The sequence below is a fragment of the Rana temporaria genome, chromosome 4 (assembly GCF_905171775.1).
Source record: "Rana temporaria chromosome 4, aRanTem1.1, whole genome shotgun sequence".
NCBI lineage: Eukaryota > Metazoa > Chordata > Amphibia > Anura > Ranidae > Rana > Rana temporaria.
In genome coordinates, this window is record NC_053492.1 from 112,341,937 (window position 1) to 112,358,305 (window position 16,369).

The 16,369-nt window shown below is 41.8% G+C and overlaps 1 protein-coding gene across 1 annotated transcript in view; it reads right to left on the reverse strand.

Moving 5' to 3' along the window:
* Positions 1-474: 474 nt before the first annotated feature.
* The window catches only part of ATP1B3 (ATPase Na+/K+ transporting subunit beta 3), a 65,592-nt gene continuing 49,697 nt past the window's right edge, over positions 475-16,369 (reverse strand). Inside the window, exons 3-7 of the mRNA XM_040348797.1 lie at positions 13,663-13,767; positions 7,896-8,086; positions 6,409-6,459; positions 3,094-3,177; positions 475-1,396 (exon numbers count right to left, since the gene is read on the reverse strand). Of these exons, the coding sequence (XP_040204731.1) occupies positions 1,226-1,396; positions 3,094-3,177; positions 6,409-6,459; positions 7,896-8,086; positions 13,663-13,767 (602 nt within the window). The 3' untranslated portion in view covers positions 475-1,225. The remainder of the gene's footprint in view (positions 1,397-3,093; positions 3,178-6,408; positions 6,460-7,895; positions 8,087-13,662; positions 13,768-16,369) is intronic.

Below are 16,369 nucleotides of genomic sequence, written 5' to 3' on the forward strand. Positions count from 1 at the left end.
ATTTCCCTCTTCATAGACATCAATCAGAACCGCACTTCAGATGGGTGTGAATACTTTTTTTATGTGTAGATTTTTACATATTTCCCCCCCTCACAGAAATGTGCCCAGTCCCATTCCGAAAGCGAATTAAATTTGCGTTACAAATCGCACTGTCTTTAGCACAAATCACAATGCAAAATCTCAAGGAAAAATCTGCACGAGAATTGCACCCTTTTGCATCGCATAAGCATGAACCCAGTGTTAAGCATGTATTCTGTAGATGCAGTCAGAAAGCACTGTCCTTCTATCAATTACTTCCTAGCCATGGGTACTCTATGAAGGAGAGACATGATCAATATAAGAATTACCTGTAATGGAATTCAAAATACAGGTCCCAAATAAACAGAGGAAATCAGATGCTGGCGTACAATTTGAACCATCTTCTCAAAATCACTCAAGTTATAAAGTGCAAATAAATCCAATGCTGCCAATTCCCACCTTTAAAATCCACTTTATTTTGCTTTTTTTCCATACAGAACTTAAGGCATCTGCACAAGACACACAACTCTTGCAGAGGTTATAAAATCTTTCCTTTTTTTGTTTGTTTTTTTAATCATTTTTAATTCCTTATATTTGTTTGTACATGTTGGTCAGGTACCATTCACTTATTTGTCATTTTTGTTCCCTAAAACTGTGTAGGCGTTTGAGATATGACCGTTAAACCAGTGTTAAATCAATTAAATATTTACATAGCACAACACATTAAGCTTTGTAACACTCACAGAGGGGGCTTTGGGTGAGGGGGAAGAGGAGGGATAAAATCACATCAAAAATATGACGAACACCACCAGTATAATGTTCAGAATCAGCTATTTACAGGTCCCCTAATATGAAACGATAATTTATTTATTTTAAATGGTTTGTAAACTGGCCCCACACAGGGCCTTAGAGATGCGTTTAAAGGGAAGATTTAACCACTTATGAGCTGGGGATACGGGAAGCATAAACTCCATCTATATCTCAGCACAGAAGAAGATAAATCGTCAGGACTGGAAGCACACTCGTTATGCTACCCTGGATCATGTGCCATTTACATCGGTTTCCCAGATGGTTTCAAATCCTACAAAAAAGGTATGGCTAATAAAAAACAAAAACAAAATAATAATAATATAAAACAAAAAAGGGAGAACAAAAACAAAAAAACAAAAACAATGTATTCAATTGGACACTGTTTAGCTGCCTAGTTTTATTCCTTCATTTGGACTCTGAAATTGACCCGGCCAAGGAACTTGTCTCTGTCGTCCTCATTCTTCAGGTTAGGAGAGCCATAAATTTTGCATTCTAGCACTATCTCTGATGTACCGGTAGTATTGGAAGGTACGATCTTCACTGCAACCAAAGGCTGCACGTATTGCATCTGCAGAGGGGGAGAAAGTAACAGACAGGTTAAATGGAAGAAAAGAGTCATTCCAGAAACTAACAGGCACACAAATTACAGATCAAGAGGGCGACACCAGCTTATAGAATGTGGTTTTTAAACATACAGAAAAAAAACAAAACCCACACACACACACTTCCACAGTGCAAGTGAAGCTAGACACTTTATAAGCCTGCTCTATCATCTCATGTTCGGTGTGCCTGAAGGGTCTTCAGATCTTCTACTACCAATTGATGCCCTTAGAGAGATCACTGGGCAAATTGACCATGTAATGAGAAAACGATCCTCCTGTAAAGAGGAGATCTTCTACTTATCGGTCCCAACACCTATGCTACGGTGCTCATAAAATCCACTTCAGAAACTGTCAGATGCATGGCTCCCCCAACAAGCAATGCGGTTCCTTCCAGTAGTCCCTACCATACCCTCGCTTTCTTGGTCACCATTGTTACTGGCAAAGAAAGTAATGGCAAATGCTATATATGTCATCTTGTGATAACCAAGAAGGCATTACTATCCAATCTCGGTTTTGTCTTTAAAGCATAACATTAAGTCTCTAGATGGTCTAGATGGGGGTCTTAACCATTCCATACTTTGTTTTTTGCTAAAGGTTCATTTAAACAGGACAACTTCCCCTTCAGTGAATTTGTTTTTCAGCAGCGCTGCTCTCTCTCCTTACAGGACTCAGAGGAAGCCTGCTACTGAAAGTCAAAACATGTGAGGAGGGAGTGGGCGACCAAGCCCAGCTGTTCTCCGTGTGTCAATAGACACACACACACACACACACACAGCGCCTTGCTTGAGTTTGAACCTGCACGAGTGCCATCCATAGCAAGCAGCTTGCTTGAAATGAGCACTCGGCAGGGAGGAGGAGCCGAGAGCACCAGTGGGGCAAAACAATTGCACAGAGCAGCAAGTATAAGAGGTCTATTATTAAAAAATGAAACAAATCAGTTGAACTCCCGTGCTGGAAATGTATTTTGGAGGAGCAGTGCATGTAAAGATTGATGATGTTATCTGGAGTGACCAATTTCCCTCTAATGAACAGAAGGACCCTTCCGTTTTCATCCCACTAAACTCATTACGCCTTTTCTTCTTTTGTATCCGACACATCAGACTTTAGCTTTCATGACATCAACTTTGGCCCAGTTCACACTGCTGTGACTTGGGATTCGATTAGTAAGACCCCAAGTTGCATGACATGTGAAATCCCATGTCAGTCAATGAGAGCCGTAATTAGCACTACCGAAATCGCTCCGACTTTAGAAAAGGTTCCTGTACTACAAGGTGACTTCTGTTAGACCTGTGCCCATAAACTTTAATGGAAGACTCCTCCAAATCGGATCCTCATCTATATTGATGTGATTTGGATCCGACATTACAGAAAGATTACACCTGGCATTCCCTGCGTTGTAGTCCCCCTCTCACTTCAAAGTCGCATTAAAGTAGTACTTAAGCTGCCAGCAAATTGCCTGGCAAGGTTGCACAATAGGTCACAGTAGTGTGAACCAAGTCTAAATCAAGACCTTAACGAAATTGCAATGCACAAATGAGGAACAAAAGAAGATGAGATAAAAAAAAGAAGATGAAATAAAAGAAAAGCTTTAAATGTAAATCTTAATATCGGTTACCAAAACCAATCATTGTTAAACCCATCATCTCTAAGGGAGGTCACTTACATGGATTTTCTTTCCATAATACGGAAAATACATCAAGTCTAGCTTCCCGTATTCAGGGTAATACTGCAGGCTGACGTTATCTACCTGCAAAGGTTAGAGACTGCTTGTTAGGAAACATGCCATCATGTGTGTTAAAAACATTTATTATAGCATATTTGTAAAGACATATTAATTAACTTCTTAAAGGGACAGCGTCACTTTTACCATTCAGTGCAAGCAACCCTGTCTTTGAAAAGGCTTCCACCTTCCAACCCACCGATACCTTTCTAGCCATCACCTGCTATTCCTTCCCTTGCGGCAGTGCTCAAGTCTACTGGCCAATCGCTGCATCCAAGCACTGTCATGTGATGAGTCAGAGGGTCCTTTTCAAAGCCATGGCAGTAAGCACAAGGGGGAACATTTATCAAATCTATCACAAGGCAAAGCAATGCTAAACAGAAGTGACACATCACAAGCCAGATTTGTTACAAGATTACAGCCCAGGTCATAAATTCCTCCTTTAGCTGCTCTAAAGTGCACACCTGAAGCTACATTAAACCTGACCACTAATAATGTGCGTGTTTGGAGTGCATAGCTGTCTCATCGTCAATAATAAATCTTTGACCTTTGCAAACGGTCACACTTGGCTGCATAGGAATACAGAGGCATAGATAGGTCTGTAAACTTGATGCAGAGACTTCACTGAAAAATATGCAGCCTGATTTGCAAGTTGGATAGAAAAATCCAGGATTAACAAAAAATATATTTTTTAAAATTTAAATCAAATTTAATAAAATGCTTTTGAAGTAAACATCTATCTAAAAATAGTTCTCTATTTAAGATACATCGTTTTAGTTTATTCAGCATGAAATGGAGCTTAGTTATGTAGCATGAGGCTGTATATTCTGCAATATTGAATAAATCCAAGCTCTGCAAGCTGAGATAACATGCACTGCGTTGATGCATTCACACAATTTCACAGTAACCATGTGATAAAACAAAGTTCAGGAATATTCCTTTATCCCAATGTTTTGCAAATCTATGTACACTACAAACTGTATGATTAAATCTGTTCTGATATCGCTGTTTTACTAACCTCACAGCTTATTATTCTAAAAAGAGGAAACCTTCATTTTTTGGCAAATATTAAAGATTCTAACTACCAGCAAGAATAAGTCCTTACATTTAAAGAGCACCAGTCATTTCAGATTCATAATGGCAGCACCTGTTAGTGGGCATCCACTCACCTTGTTGCGTCACTGCCGCATCACCAGATGTCCCATTAAAGTGAATGGGACGATCGGTGAATCAACAGCGGGTCAGAGAAGGAGCCACTGCGGGGCAGAGATGACAGTTGCCCTTTAAAAATTATGATTTAACTAGAAAGTTGATTTAAATCAAGCCTTTTTACTAGCGATTTAAAATCAAATCCACCCTGCCAATTTGTGTTGCCAATTTGCTTGATAAAATGTCCCTCAACGTCTCTTCAAAATGACTGAGACAATTTTAATGCACTTTGCTGAAGTCACACCAGTAAAAGATAAAATTCCAATTGGTTTCTAGAATCCAATTTAAATTCTTTGAATACATTTGCAATTGTCTGGCACAGCCCCTTCATCAGATAAGATCGTTATTAATCCGCTTTGAACACATGGCTGCACCACTATCAACAATGAAGGTGGCGATACTGGACTACACCCTAAAAAGCATGAAGCATCATCGTCCTGCAGACACGGCAGGACAGGGGACAAGATTTATGAACATTTGTTCCATAGCTTGTGAGGACGATTGTGGATTTGTGTATTCAGCTGCTCTCACAAACTGAGTTAACCGAGCGCAGCTACAGCTGCCTGAAGAAAAACAAAACACGTGGGGCAATGAGTAAGGGTGTGACTGTGTGACAGGGGGTAAAAGGTGCTGGCTTACAGCCTGCAACACAGGAACAGACCCTGCTGTGTTCTGTACACCCCAGCAGTGCTCTGTGGCATTGTGGGAATTCTCCACATACTCTTGTAAGAAAAGTATCAGCACCACAATCTCATCTGATCACCCACAGGGAGAACTCGCAGCCTTATTTATCAAAGGTTTCCAGGAGAACTCTTCTGACTGCACAAAGCCACCAGCCAGGTTAATCCTTTCACTTGCTGCACTAAAAGAGTGAAAGCCTCTTAGAAAGAAGCCGGTAGGTGATTAACGGATAAGTTCTCCTTTCTAAAAAAAAATAAAATAAATGCACATCTTTTTGCAGGTCAAAAAAAACATGCATTTTTTTTTCTTTTCTTATGAGCCTGCAAAGCACTGTACCCACGGATCTGCAATCTCAGGCTTTTGCAGACATCAGTGTATCAAGGTGGCTCTCAAGTACCCCCAACGGGTCAGGTTTTCCCTTTACTTTGCACATCTGCTTTAAATCCAAATCCATATCAATGACATGGTATTGATACCAGCTATTTTAACTAATGGAAGTTCGCAAAAACATGGCCTGTTGGGGGTACTTGAGGACCACTGGTGTATCCGACAGCTTGCATGGGCAGGTAGCTCCACAATGACAGGAATACTCAATGAAATACCTAGAATGCTCAACAGTGCTGCGGTTGTTCTTTGAGGGCTCGTTCACAACAAAACTTGTTGCATTAAAACTGATGGGAAAACTGCAGCTCTCACGTGCAGACACATCAGTTTTCATTCATGTCAGTTATGTGCCCCATTCACACCAATGTTGATGTCACGTCAGTTATGTGCCCCATTCACACCAATGTTGATGTCACGTCAGTTATGTGCCCTATTCACACCAATATTGATGTCACGTCAGTTTTTTTTCCTGCGCAGAAAACTGCATACACATTGCAGATTCCTGCGCAGAAAAAAAATCTGCACGTTGTGGTGTGAACAGGGCACATAGTGAACCATTGTTTTTTGTACCCTTGCAGAAAAACCGACCTCTCTGCACCATGGTGTGAACGAGGCCTGAGAACTACAAGCTGTCAGCAGCAAAGGATATTGGTACTTGTAGTTTATTCATTCACAGAAAACTGTGAATCAATGATGTGGTCCTGTGGGTGGAGCCAGGCACGGCCATGTTCTTTTCACATTGTGACAGCGGGTGCGGAGTGACTATCCCCAGCCCGCTGACACAAGGAGGGAGGGGGAACCTGAATCGACAAGAGGCTGCAGGAGTGGGAACAAGTTGCAGGCTCCCAAAGGTGAACTTATCCTTTAAACCTTGCAGCATCAATCTGAATGAAATATCCCTTTTGGGTGGAGCTTTTAAAAATGTGTTATGTTTTTAAACTGCTGCTAAGATTCACGATTTCCTATATAAATCATTTTACTTACCCTAGAAGTACAGTTTATTTTCGGATTTCCTAGTGGTTTTAGTCCAATTATCTATAAAAAAAAATACACAAAATATGGTCATAAAATGTGAATCCACAACATTAAACAAAGTTTGATAAATAAAAAATCTTGTGATAATGTGATTAATACAGGAAAAACTTAATATAGGGAGAAAAACCTCAAATTACCCCAATATTCCGACCAATAAAAGATTTCCCTTCCTGTCCCAGGAACAACAGGAAGTGACAGATTTTTTAGACACCTTTAGACAGCTGTCAGCAGAACAGGCGTCTCCTCCTCTGAGCAGATGAGGCTTCTTTCAGGCGCTTTTTTTTTTTTTTACGCTAAAGCGCCTGAAAAACGCCCCAGTGTGAAGGGGTCTAACAGTCTGAAAAAGCAGGCAATTTCAAGTTGAAGGCTTGTTTTTCCAAGAAAGACGGCTCATGCAAAAGATCTTTGAGAGGCAATCAGAGAAAGTGAACTGCACAGCCAGATTTGTCTAAAGATTTCCAAGAAAACCGATTAGAAAGGACCGTGGGAGGCAAGTGTGATGAGTCATGTGTATTTCAATTTAAAGTTATTATACCAATTGCAGTACGAGTTTCCTGTGCCCAGAAGCATTGTTTCAATATGTCATTATATTTTTCAAATTTCCTTCTCAGTTGAGAAAACCAATAATGAAGCCAAATCTTAATGTTGAGAACGGCGCGACATTTACCAATAGGCATCTGCCAACCTACCTGTTGGATACCCGATTGCTGTTCAATATGAGCTATAGAAGCCTGTCTCTTTCAATGCATAGTAAAGGCTAAAGTTAGGCACGTACCATGGCTTGTATAACACAACACAGCTGTATTTTCACCCATTAGGCACAAGTGATCTCTTTAGAGCCGGGTCACACACAGGCGACCCGACTTTGGGGGCGACTCGGCAAGGCGATCTCAAGGCGTCTTGAGAGGCAACTTGCAAAATGACTTCAGTATTGAAGTCCATGCAAGTTGCCCCGAATCGCCCCCAAAGTAGTACAGGAACCTTTTTCTAAGTCGGAGCGACTTGCGTCGCTTCTATTAGAACGGTTCCATTCACTACAATGGGACGCGACTTGTCAGGCGGCTGTGTCGCCTGACGAGTCGCCCCAGTGTGAACCGGGTCTTAATCCGAGACATTATCCGATTATGATGCGCTTTGTTACAAAAAATATTGTTAGTACAAAACTATACAAAATGGATCAGGACACTGGCAAAAGGTTAGATTCGTTATCACGTCACAATTAAAAGTTCATGTTTTGGGGCACCATACATGCTTCATCTTGCTCAAGACACAATGAGAATAGCAGAGCTTGCACTGTATGTAAAACGGTTCTGGCATCTTAAAAACTGTCTAATTGCACTGATTGGTCCTTGTAAAGGAACCTCATACAACTTGGGTCATAGCATTCAGGCATATAGAACTTTCTGCAGACAATGCACAGACATCAGACAGCATACCCTGTTCATCTTGACAATCACGCAGGGGCTTCCTTCATTGTACCCAAAGAACTCGTTTCCTTCAAGCCCGGCGCAAGGGCCCAGGGAGGACCTGTTAAACTGGCAGGACTGTTTTTTCTCTTCTGCGTCCTGTTCAAAATAGTGGCCTGGCGGGCATTGCAAATTTGAGGCTTGAAGGGTGTCGTTGTATGCTGGAAAAGACAACAGAATCAAGAATGGCAGAAAAAAAAACCCCAAAAAATCATAGTTTAGCGGCCTTCCATTCCTGAAAGCCATGGTTTATCTTTAGAAAGAAAAAAAAAAAACACTGTACCGACCATAAGACAAATGTGATTGTTTACATTGGCCAGTAATTATAGCCATTGCGGAAAAAAATTAAATAAAAAAAAAAACATAATTTTTATGAAAGTATCTCCTCCACCTTCCAGCAGGACCCTAAACATGAGAAATGAGACAGATTGCTGCTCCAGGTGAGTATAATCCACCAAAAAGGAAGGGCTGGGTGCTAGCTCCGGCACGTGTAAGACCAAGTGATAAAAATTAGCTGCACACCAACATTCGTCCAATAGGTTTATTGAAATTTATTGAAATAGAGTTTATTATCACAAGGAGAAAACACAGACCATGGGGTGACGACGTTTTACACATACCATTGTTCTGGATCCTAAACATACTGATAACACTTCAGTGGTTTAAAAAGGAACATTTAAATGTTCTGGAACAGCATAGGCAAAGTCCAGATTGAGAATCTGTTGATCGGCTTGCTGTACACCAAAGCCACCATCTAACTTGAAGGAGCTTGTTTAGTTTTGCATTAAATGATGGGCAAAAACCAAAAAAAAGTGATGTGCAAAGCAAATGGAGACATACACCTAGGAAGTAGCAGCAAATGGTGGCTCCAAAAATATTAGCTTTGGGAGGGGACTACTTATGTACACAAGATTTTTTATTTTTGTGTTGTGTACATCACATGGTGCAAATCCCCCCAAAAATACATTTTAATTCTCGGTTGTAATGCAACAACCACGGGGCTGAATACTTTCACAAGGAACTTGCTTTATTTCCATCACTGCAACCCATTAAATAGGAACTAGTAAAATTGTTAGCTCCAAGTCAAAGTCTGGTTTAACCCACAAAACGGCCGTGTCTGCAGCATGAGTGGCAGGTACTCTTTAAGAATATTTGTTAACACAAAGAAACATGTTGCTATCAGTATGAGAGGTACAACGCTGGAAACAGCAATCTTTGCAGATATTTTTCTGCCTCAATTCTACGGGACAGAAGGTCATTTCAGCCCTGCTGGGAAGTGAACAAGTGACCTTCTGATCACAGCATGTCTAAGAAAGGCACATGTAACCATTTCATCACTGGACAGCTTCACCATAAACACAGCTAAAGCCTTGTGAAATCTTAATAACCAGCTTCAGTTCAGCTCCTCCAGCACTGGCTCTGTAAAGCCCGGCAACATAACACCACAAAAGTTGTAATTTGACGGACAGCGTACCTAGAGCAGATTCTGGTTTTAGGGTCAGTTCATACACTAGAATCCCACAGGAATGCTCTGCATGTTTATGTGCGATTCCCATGCAGTTCAGTTGGGTTGCGATTTGAGTCCATTCATTTTAAATGGGCTCAATTCACACTGCACCGTACCAAAAGTAGTGCATGCACTAGTATTGGAAACACTACCATGCCATTTCGTTGACGAAATTAACACCATTTTAGTTGACTAAAATATGACCAATTCAGATGATCAAAATACAACTAAAACTAAAGTTGCATTTTAGTCAAAAGACTAAAACTAAATTTAATGTTATATATACAGTGTTAATTTTGGCGAATAAATTAATACTATTTTAGTTGACTGAAATGGGACAAAACTAAAATGACATTTTAGTCAAAAGATAACTGAAATTAAATCAACAGCTAAATCTGTGTCTGTAGTGTTCAAACCTTAAAGCGAAGTTCCACCCAAAAGTTGAACTTCCGCTTTGCTTTAAGCACTCCTAGCCCACATTGGCATGTCATTTTTTTGTGCGTGTCCTCTTTAGTGGGACTTCCTCCTTCTAGGTCCTCGGCCGCCTAGGAGACTCATCCTCTCGCCCCTCCCTGGCAGTGATCTTCTGGGACACAACACAGATCCCAGAAGATCGTTGGCCAATGGCAGAGCGATTTGCTCATGTGCAGCGTGTTGCCGACCGTGAAGCCGTAAGCGGTCACGGCCAGGTGCCCACCGTAGATATGCCCGCAACAAGGAGAGGAGGAGTTGAGGAGCAGAGCTCCGTGTGGCCGCATCGCTGGACCTTGGGGAAGGTAAGTGTCGGTTTACTAAAAGTCAGCGGCTAGGCTTTTTGTAGCTGCCGACTTTGAGGAAGCTAAAACACGGGTGGAGCTCCGCTTTAATACCATAAATCATAACATATTCGATTTTTACTCCAGGAGTATATAATGTTTGTCAGTTCTAAAGAAATTATGCATTCAAATTTAACTAAACCCATTCGATTTTGTCAACTAAAAATGTACTAGAGATTTTAGTAGACTAAAATACGACTAAAACGTCATTTTAGTCAATATACAATAGCTAAATCGAAATACGGTGTAAAAATGGCCACTGGTGACGGGGCATGGGGGTTTGAAAAGTTTGTTTCTATGCCACCTCATGCTGATTTTGTGACAACCATTGTGCCCTTTTTTCCTTTCCGGAAGTGTATGTCAAAGAAAAATCAATAAAAATTGTTTAAAAAAAAAAAAATGGCCACTGGTTATATATCACAACGGCTAAATCTGTGTCTGTAGTGTATGTCCAAACCTTAATACTATAAATAACATGTTTGGATTTTTTTTTACTCTAGAATTTCCAAATTTCTTGTAAACTTCTGGATAAATGCTTAAATAATGCATTACAAATTTAACTAAACCCATTCGATTTTAGTCGACCAATATGAACCAGAGCTTTTAGGTGACTAAAATGAAAACAATTCAGATGACTAAGATACGACCAAAACTAAAAATGGCATTTTAAATTAAAAGACTGATTAAAACCAAATCAAAATTTGGCGTGAAAATTAATACTACTGGCAAACATTTTGAAAACGTAAGTTAAAAAAATTGTTGACATGTACTCGGTACTCATCCTCTCGCAGGACTGATGGAGCCACATTGTTTAGTGTACGGATGTACTCCATGACATATGTAGAGGTATGGGTGGGTAAGATTTGAATGTTCTGAACAGTCCACAAGTAACCATCAGCATAGGGACGGGTCTGTTGTCATGAAGATCACTGACCTACCGTATTTTCCGGCGTATAAGATGACCCCCTAATTTTCCAGGAAAAATGTTGGTTTTGGGATATACTCGCCCTATAAGACTACCCCCTTCCTACTAGTCTGTCTGGAAGCTGAGGGGTAGCCAGAACAACCGCTGACAGAAACAACCGCTGACAGAAACAGGCTTTTTTTAAGCCTCACTGTGCCATCACTTGCCCCCACAGTGCCATCACTTGCCCCCACTTTCCCCCCCACTGTGCCATCACTCACGCTTTGCAGGCCGGTGACAGTCTCCGTCTGCTGCGGGCGTCCATGATTTCAAAGCCACGCCGTCTTCTCAGCGTGTCCTGTGATTGGCGGAACACAAATTTTCCCAGTAGCGCCTCTGTTCTGTGTTCCGCCAATCACGGATGCCTTCTCATCTCGTCCGAGGATGAGAAGGCATCCGTGATTGGCGGAACACAGAACAGAGGCGCTGCTGGGAAGATTTGTGTTCCGCCTATCACAGGACACGCTGAGAAGACGGCGCGGCTTTGAAATCATGAACGATCGCAGCTGCACGGAGACCGTACCCGGCGTATAAGACGACCCCCGACTTTGGATGCATTTTTTTGCATCCAAAAAGTCGTCTTATGCTCCGGAAAATACGGTATTTACCATTTAATCTTACTGCATGTGCAAAGAAAGCGCAACAATCAAAAAGGCTGCAGAGACTTATTTACCTTTTGCAAAGAATAAAAAGGGCCCAATACTGCTACCTAGGACCACACTTTTTTTTTCCCCGTTTAACCCAGAAGGGACTGACTGCTCAGGAGAAGCCGTTGTACCAACAATCTCATGTTAGTACAGCAATCTCCCCTGCTGTTCTATTGTGTTCTGACAGGACGACAGCCCCCATAGCGCCCCCCCTCCCAGAACACCCCGGTCAGCTCTCCCAGCTATTGGCCGAGAGTGCTGTTCGGGAGCCGTGCAACATACCTTTTTCGGTCATGTCCCATTGACACAAGCCTGAACAGCCGGCTTCTGTTGAACTGGCTGCCGTACACACGAAGGCCAAATATTGGCCGTTTTTTATTGAATTAGCTGATGGTGCCCGACATTCGGCCCGTGTGGACTAGGTTTTAGCAATTCTAAGCACAGGAGAAGTCATCTAGGGAGGTATACACAAACTTTTACGCCTCCAAGATCACTTTTTCCTGTGTTTAGAAGTGCATTTAGAGAATCAAACGCAAGTCTGGACGTGCAGAATTATTTTTTTTTAACAAAAAGGTAAAGCACAATGTGAATGGGCTTCATCGAATAATCATGACCTACACGCCCCGGCCCTTTTGTAGCAGAGATAAGAAATTCCTTTTTTTTTTTTAAACTTGCATTTTCTGCGAGCTGGCTCAGTTCTTGCGTTTGAACAACCAGACAGTTATTTTTAAGATATAAGCAATTGCAGCATACCTACACATACAAAATATACACCGACCAACCATACCTTTATGACCACTGACAGGTTAGGTGAATAGCACTGATTATCTTGTTACAATGGCATCTGAAAGTCTGTGGGATATATTAGGCAAGTAAACACGTTTCCCCTGAAATAGATGTGCTGAAAGCAGAACAAATAGGAACCACAGTTTGTTGTGTATGGGGCTGTATATCCGCATACTGGTCAGGGTGCCCATGCTGACCCATGTCCACAACCAAAAGGGCCTGCAATCGGCACATGCGTGTCAGAATTGGACCACAAAACAATAGAAGATGATGATGGCCTGGTCCGATGTTTTCTCTTACATCATGTTGGACGGGAGCATGCAAGTCACTTACCTGGGAAAGAGAAGATGCCAGGATGCAGTATGGGAAGAAGGCAAGCCAGCAGAGGCAGGGTGATGCTTTGAAGAATGTTCTGCTGGAAACCTTGGGTCCTGTCATTTATGTGGATGTTATTTGACCATCTACCTCAACATTGTTGGTGACCAATTACACTCCTTTATGGAAAGGATATTCACCGATGACAGTGGCCTCTTTCAGCGTGATAATATGCCCTGCTATACTGCAAAATTATTCAAGGTTTGAGGGAAAAAAATGAGTTCAAGGTATGGACTCCAAAATTATCCAGGTCTCAAGTCAATCAAGAATCTCTGAGATGTGCTTGAAAAACAAGTCCAATCCATGAAGAGCCCACCTCGCAAACTACAGGACTGCCATTGACAGCCTGGTGCCAGATACCATGGTATACCTTTAGAGGTTCAGTGGTGTCCATGCCTCAACGGGTCAGGGTTGCTTTGGTAGCAAAAGTCTGTTCTGGCAGCAAAAAAAGTAAATAAAATAAAAAATATATGGACCTATTCAATATTAGGTGGGTGGTCATACAGTTATGGCCAATTGGTGTATGTCTAAAGACTACAGAATGACTGAACAACAACCTCTGTGTAAACTACAATGTCCAGTCCAATTAGACAGCCTGTAAACAAATTCCACTAGTAATATAGAATGGCAAGATTATACTTACGCTTTAGGAAACTATGAAGAGCTGTCACATAATCATCATATGAACTCCTTTCATTTTTATTAAAGATGAGTTCCAATCCGGCTGATTTAGGGGAAATCATAAGACCTGGAATTATAGGGAAACAAATGAGAATTCCACTTCATTTATTGAAGAGGCATGAACATTAAATTGCAGTGATCAGACCAAGATTACATGAAACCCATCTCCCAATTCATAAAAGACATTCATTTCCATAGATTTCATTCACTAAAAGATAAAATGAAGGCGAGAGTCCGAACAATTTCAACAGGATAAAACCAAAGTTTATTTTAACACAATTTGCAATGAGTGGTAGCAAATCAGACACAAAAGACAAACATGTAAAAAAATGAAAAACAAGTTGTACACAATTTGTGTGCAATCGGTGCCAGTGCCAGGAGGAGGTGGAGCCCTCGAGAGACAGGGGGAGACGGGGCTCACAAAGCTGTGTGTGTCAGGCCGGCACACTGACAGTGTAATGTGGAATGTGGAATTTCAGTATGAAAAGATTTTTTTTCCCCCATCAAGGGGGAAGGTGTGGACTGACGCACAGGGCACACTGGGCCCGTTGTCAGGAGATTTTCACGAAAATGAAGGTTAAAAAACAGGTGAAAAGGAAGTTTATAAACTCAAATCACGTGGACTACAGAGATTACAGCAGAGCCATCAGCTGGCCCATCTATTTTTAAAGACAAAATCCTGGTATTCATCTCTTACAGGGTAATTCAATTTATTCAACCTAAAGGGTTTACGGATCAGTGAAGGGAAAAAACACATGGAGCACATGGCATTAAAGATTGCACACGTGGTCACATTAGGTCAGACGGCAGGGTTAAATATGACAGTGAAGGACGAGAAGCAGCTCTGTTCCTCTGTATTCTCAGATCACGTCTTGTCTACTGGCCTCATCACTGCAAGCATGGTCAGCAACCTTCAGTATATAACATACTACTGAGACACAGGGATCAATGGTGAATTACGGCCAAACGTGTACCAAGCAAGGGCTCCTAAACCAGATTTCTGTTTCGCTTGGATCGCATGCTTAAAGTGATATTAAAGTTTTTTTAAACAGGTTATACCTACCTACTCTGTTACAGCAAGCAGCTTACTATGGGGGTACTCATACAGGCTTGCTCCCGAGCGGTCTCGTTTGTGTCCCTTGACAGAACAGGTAGATCAGCTCCGCCTCAGCATTTGAATGACAGCAGCGTGAGCCAATGGCTCCTGCTGCCATCGATCTGCTGAGAGAGGGACAGCGCCTGGAGAGCCTCAGCTCTCATGCACAGCGCTGGATCGTGAATGGGCTCAGGTAAGTATAAGGTGGGACGGGGAAGCAGGATTCTGTTACACAGAAGTTTTTTTTTACCCCGATGCATAGAATGCATTAGGCTTTAAAACCACGTTATTGTATGCAGAGGGAGGTGAGCCATTTTCCAGCATCTCCCATTTCTATATGTTGTGAGAAAATATTGGTGTGGGAGACTGCAATCATGAAAGATTGATCCGAATGCCATTTTTACCAACACCTGCGTGATGGTTTAATTCACCAAATACATGGAAATGGCCAGAAAGGCCCGAGGACAGCTCGGCTGACCTCGGAAATTGAGTATTTTCGTGTCTTTCCGAACCGCGCCGAACGGCTCAGGTGCCCCTCCCCAACCTCAGGGCAAACGCGGTACTGCACACAGATTTGGCCTGAATCCTGTTCGTGTTGCGAGACAACACTCGCAAACCGAGTTAGGATTTTTTTATTTTTTTTTAAATACAGTGCTCGTATTGCGAAACGCTCGTTAACCACGTTACTCGCAATCCAAGGTTCCACTGTAAAGGCTTCTTGCATATTGTTCACTAGATCATTGCCGACATTGGTGATCCACTTGAATTGGTTCCTGACCAAGTGATCCTATTTACACCTAAATACCAGTGTAACGTATCGTGGTTAAAAAGGTTAACTTGGACTTTACACTGCTGTATCTTGGCTTTTGCTTTTTTTCGCTGGGTACAAAGCTGTATTTGCTAAGGTCCACTGCATTAATGCAACGAAGAGAGCAGGATTTTAGGAGCCCCCCACCCCCCCTTTTTTTTAACATAAAAAAAAAAAACCACCCTAATTGAGGACTAACCGTTTTGCAGACCGGCTTGATCTTACCATGACCAGAATAGGTGGCTGCTTGCTATTTTAGTAATGGCTTCTATGCCCATCACCGCAATATCTATGGAATATCTACAGAAAAACTGGCTGGCACAGCAGCAAGAATGGCTAGAGCTCTGGCTAACAAGGTATCCAAGGCAAGTAAAACCGGGTATAAAGCCCAGCACCTTCCCTGTGTCAAGCTCAGATCCACTCCAGTCATTTCACAGCCCAATGCCAAAACATTACTGGACAGTAGTGGCTCAGGTGGTCAAGTGCCAAATGGAGATGTCGAGGATTTATGTGAAAGTTGAGGCCCTGTGTACAGGGTACTATAGGAGAACACTGAAATTGATATTAAACTGGTCCACATTTAATGTCCATTTAACTAGTTTATGCAGGCCAAGCTGGCCCACACAATTTACTGCACTACCTGGTGCACGTGCTGGGCACACTATTAATTGTATGTGGGCCTCAACTACATACAGTGGTATACGGACTTAAAATCCCAATCCCAGAACAAAACAAAAAAAAATAAAAAAGTGTCAGACTCAGTGC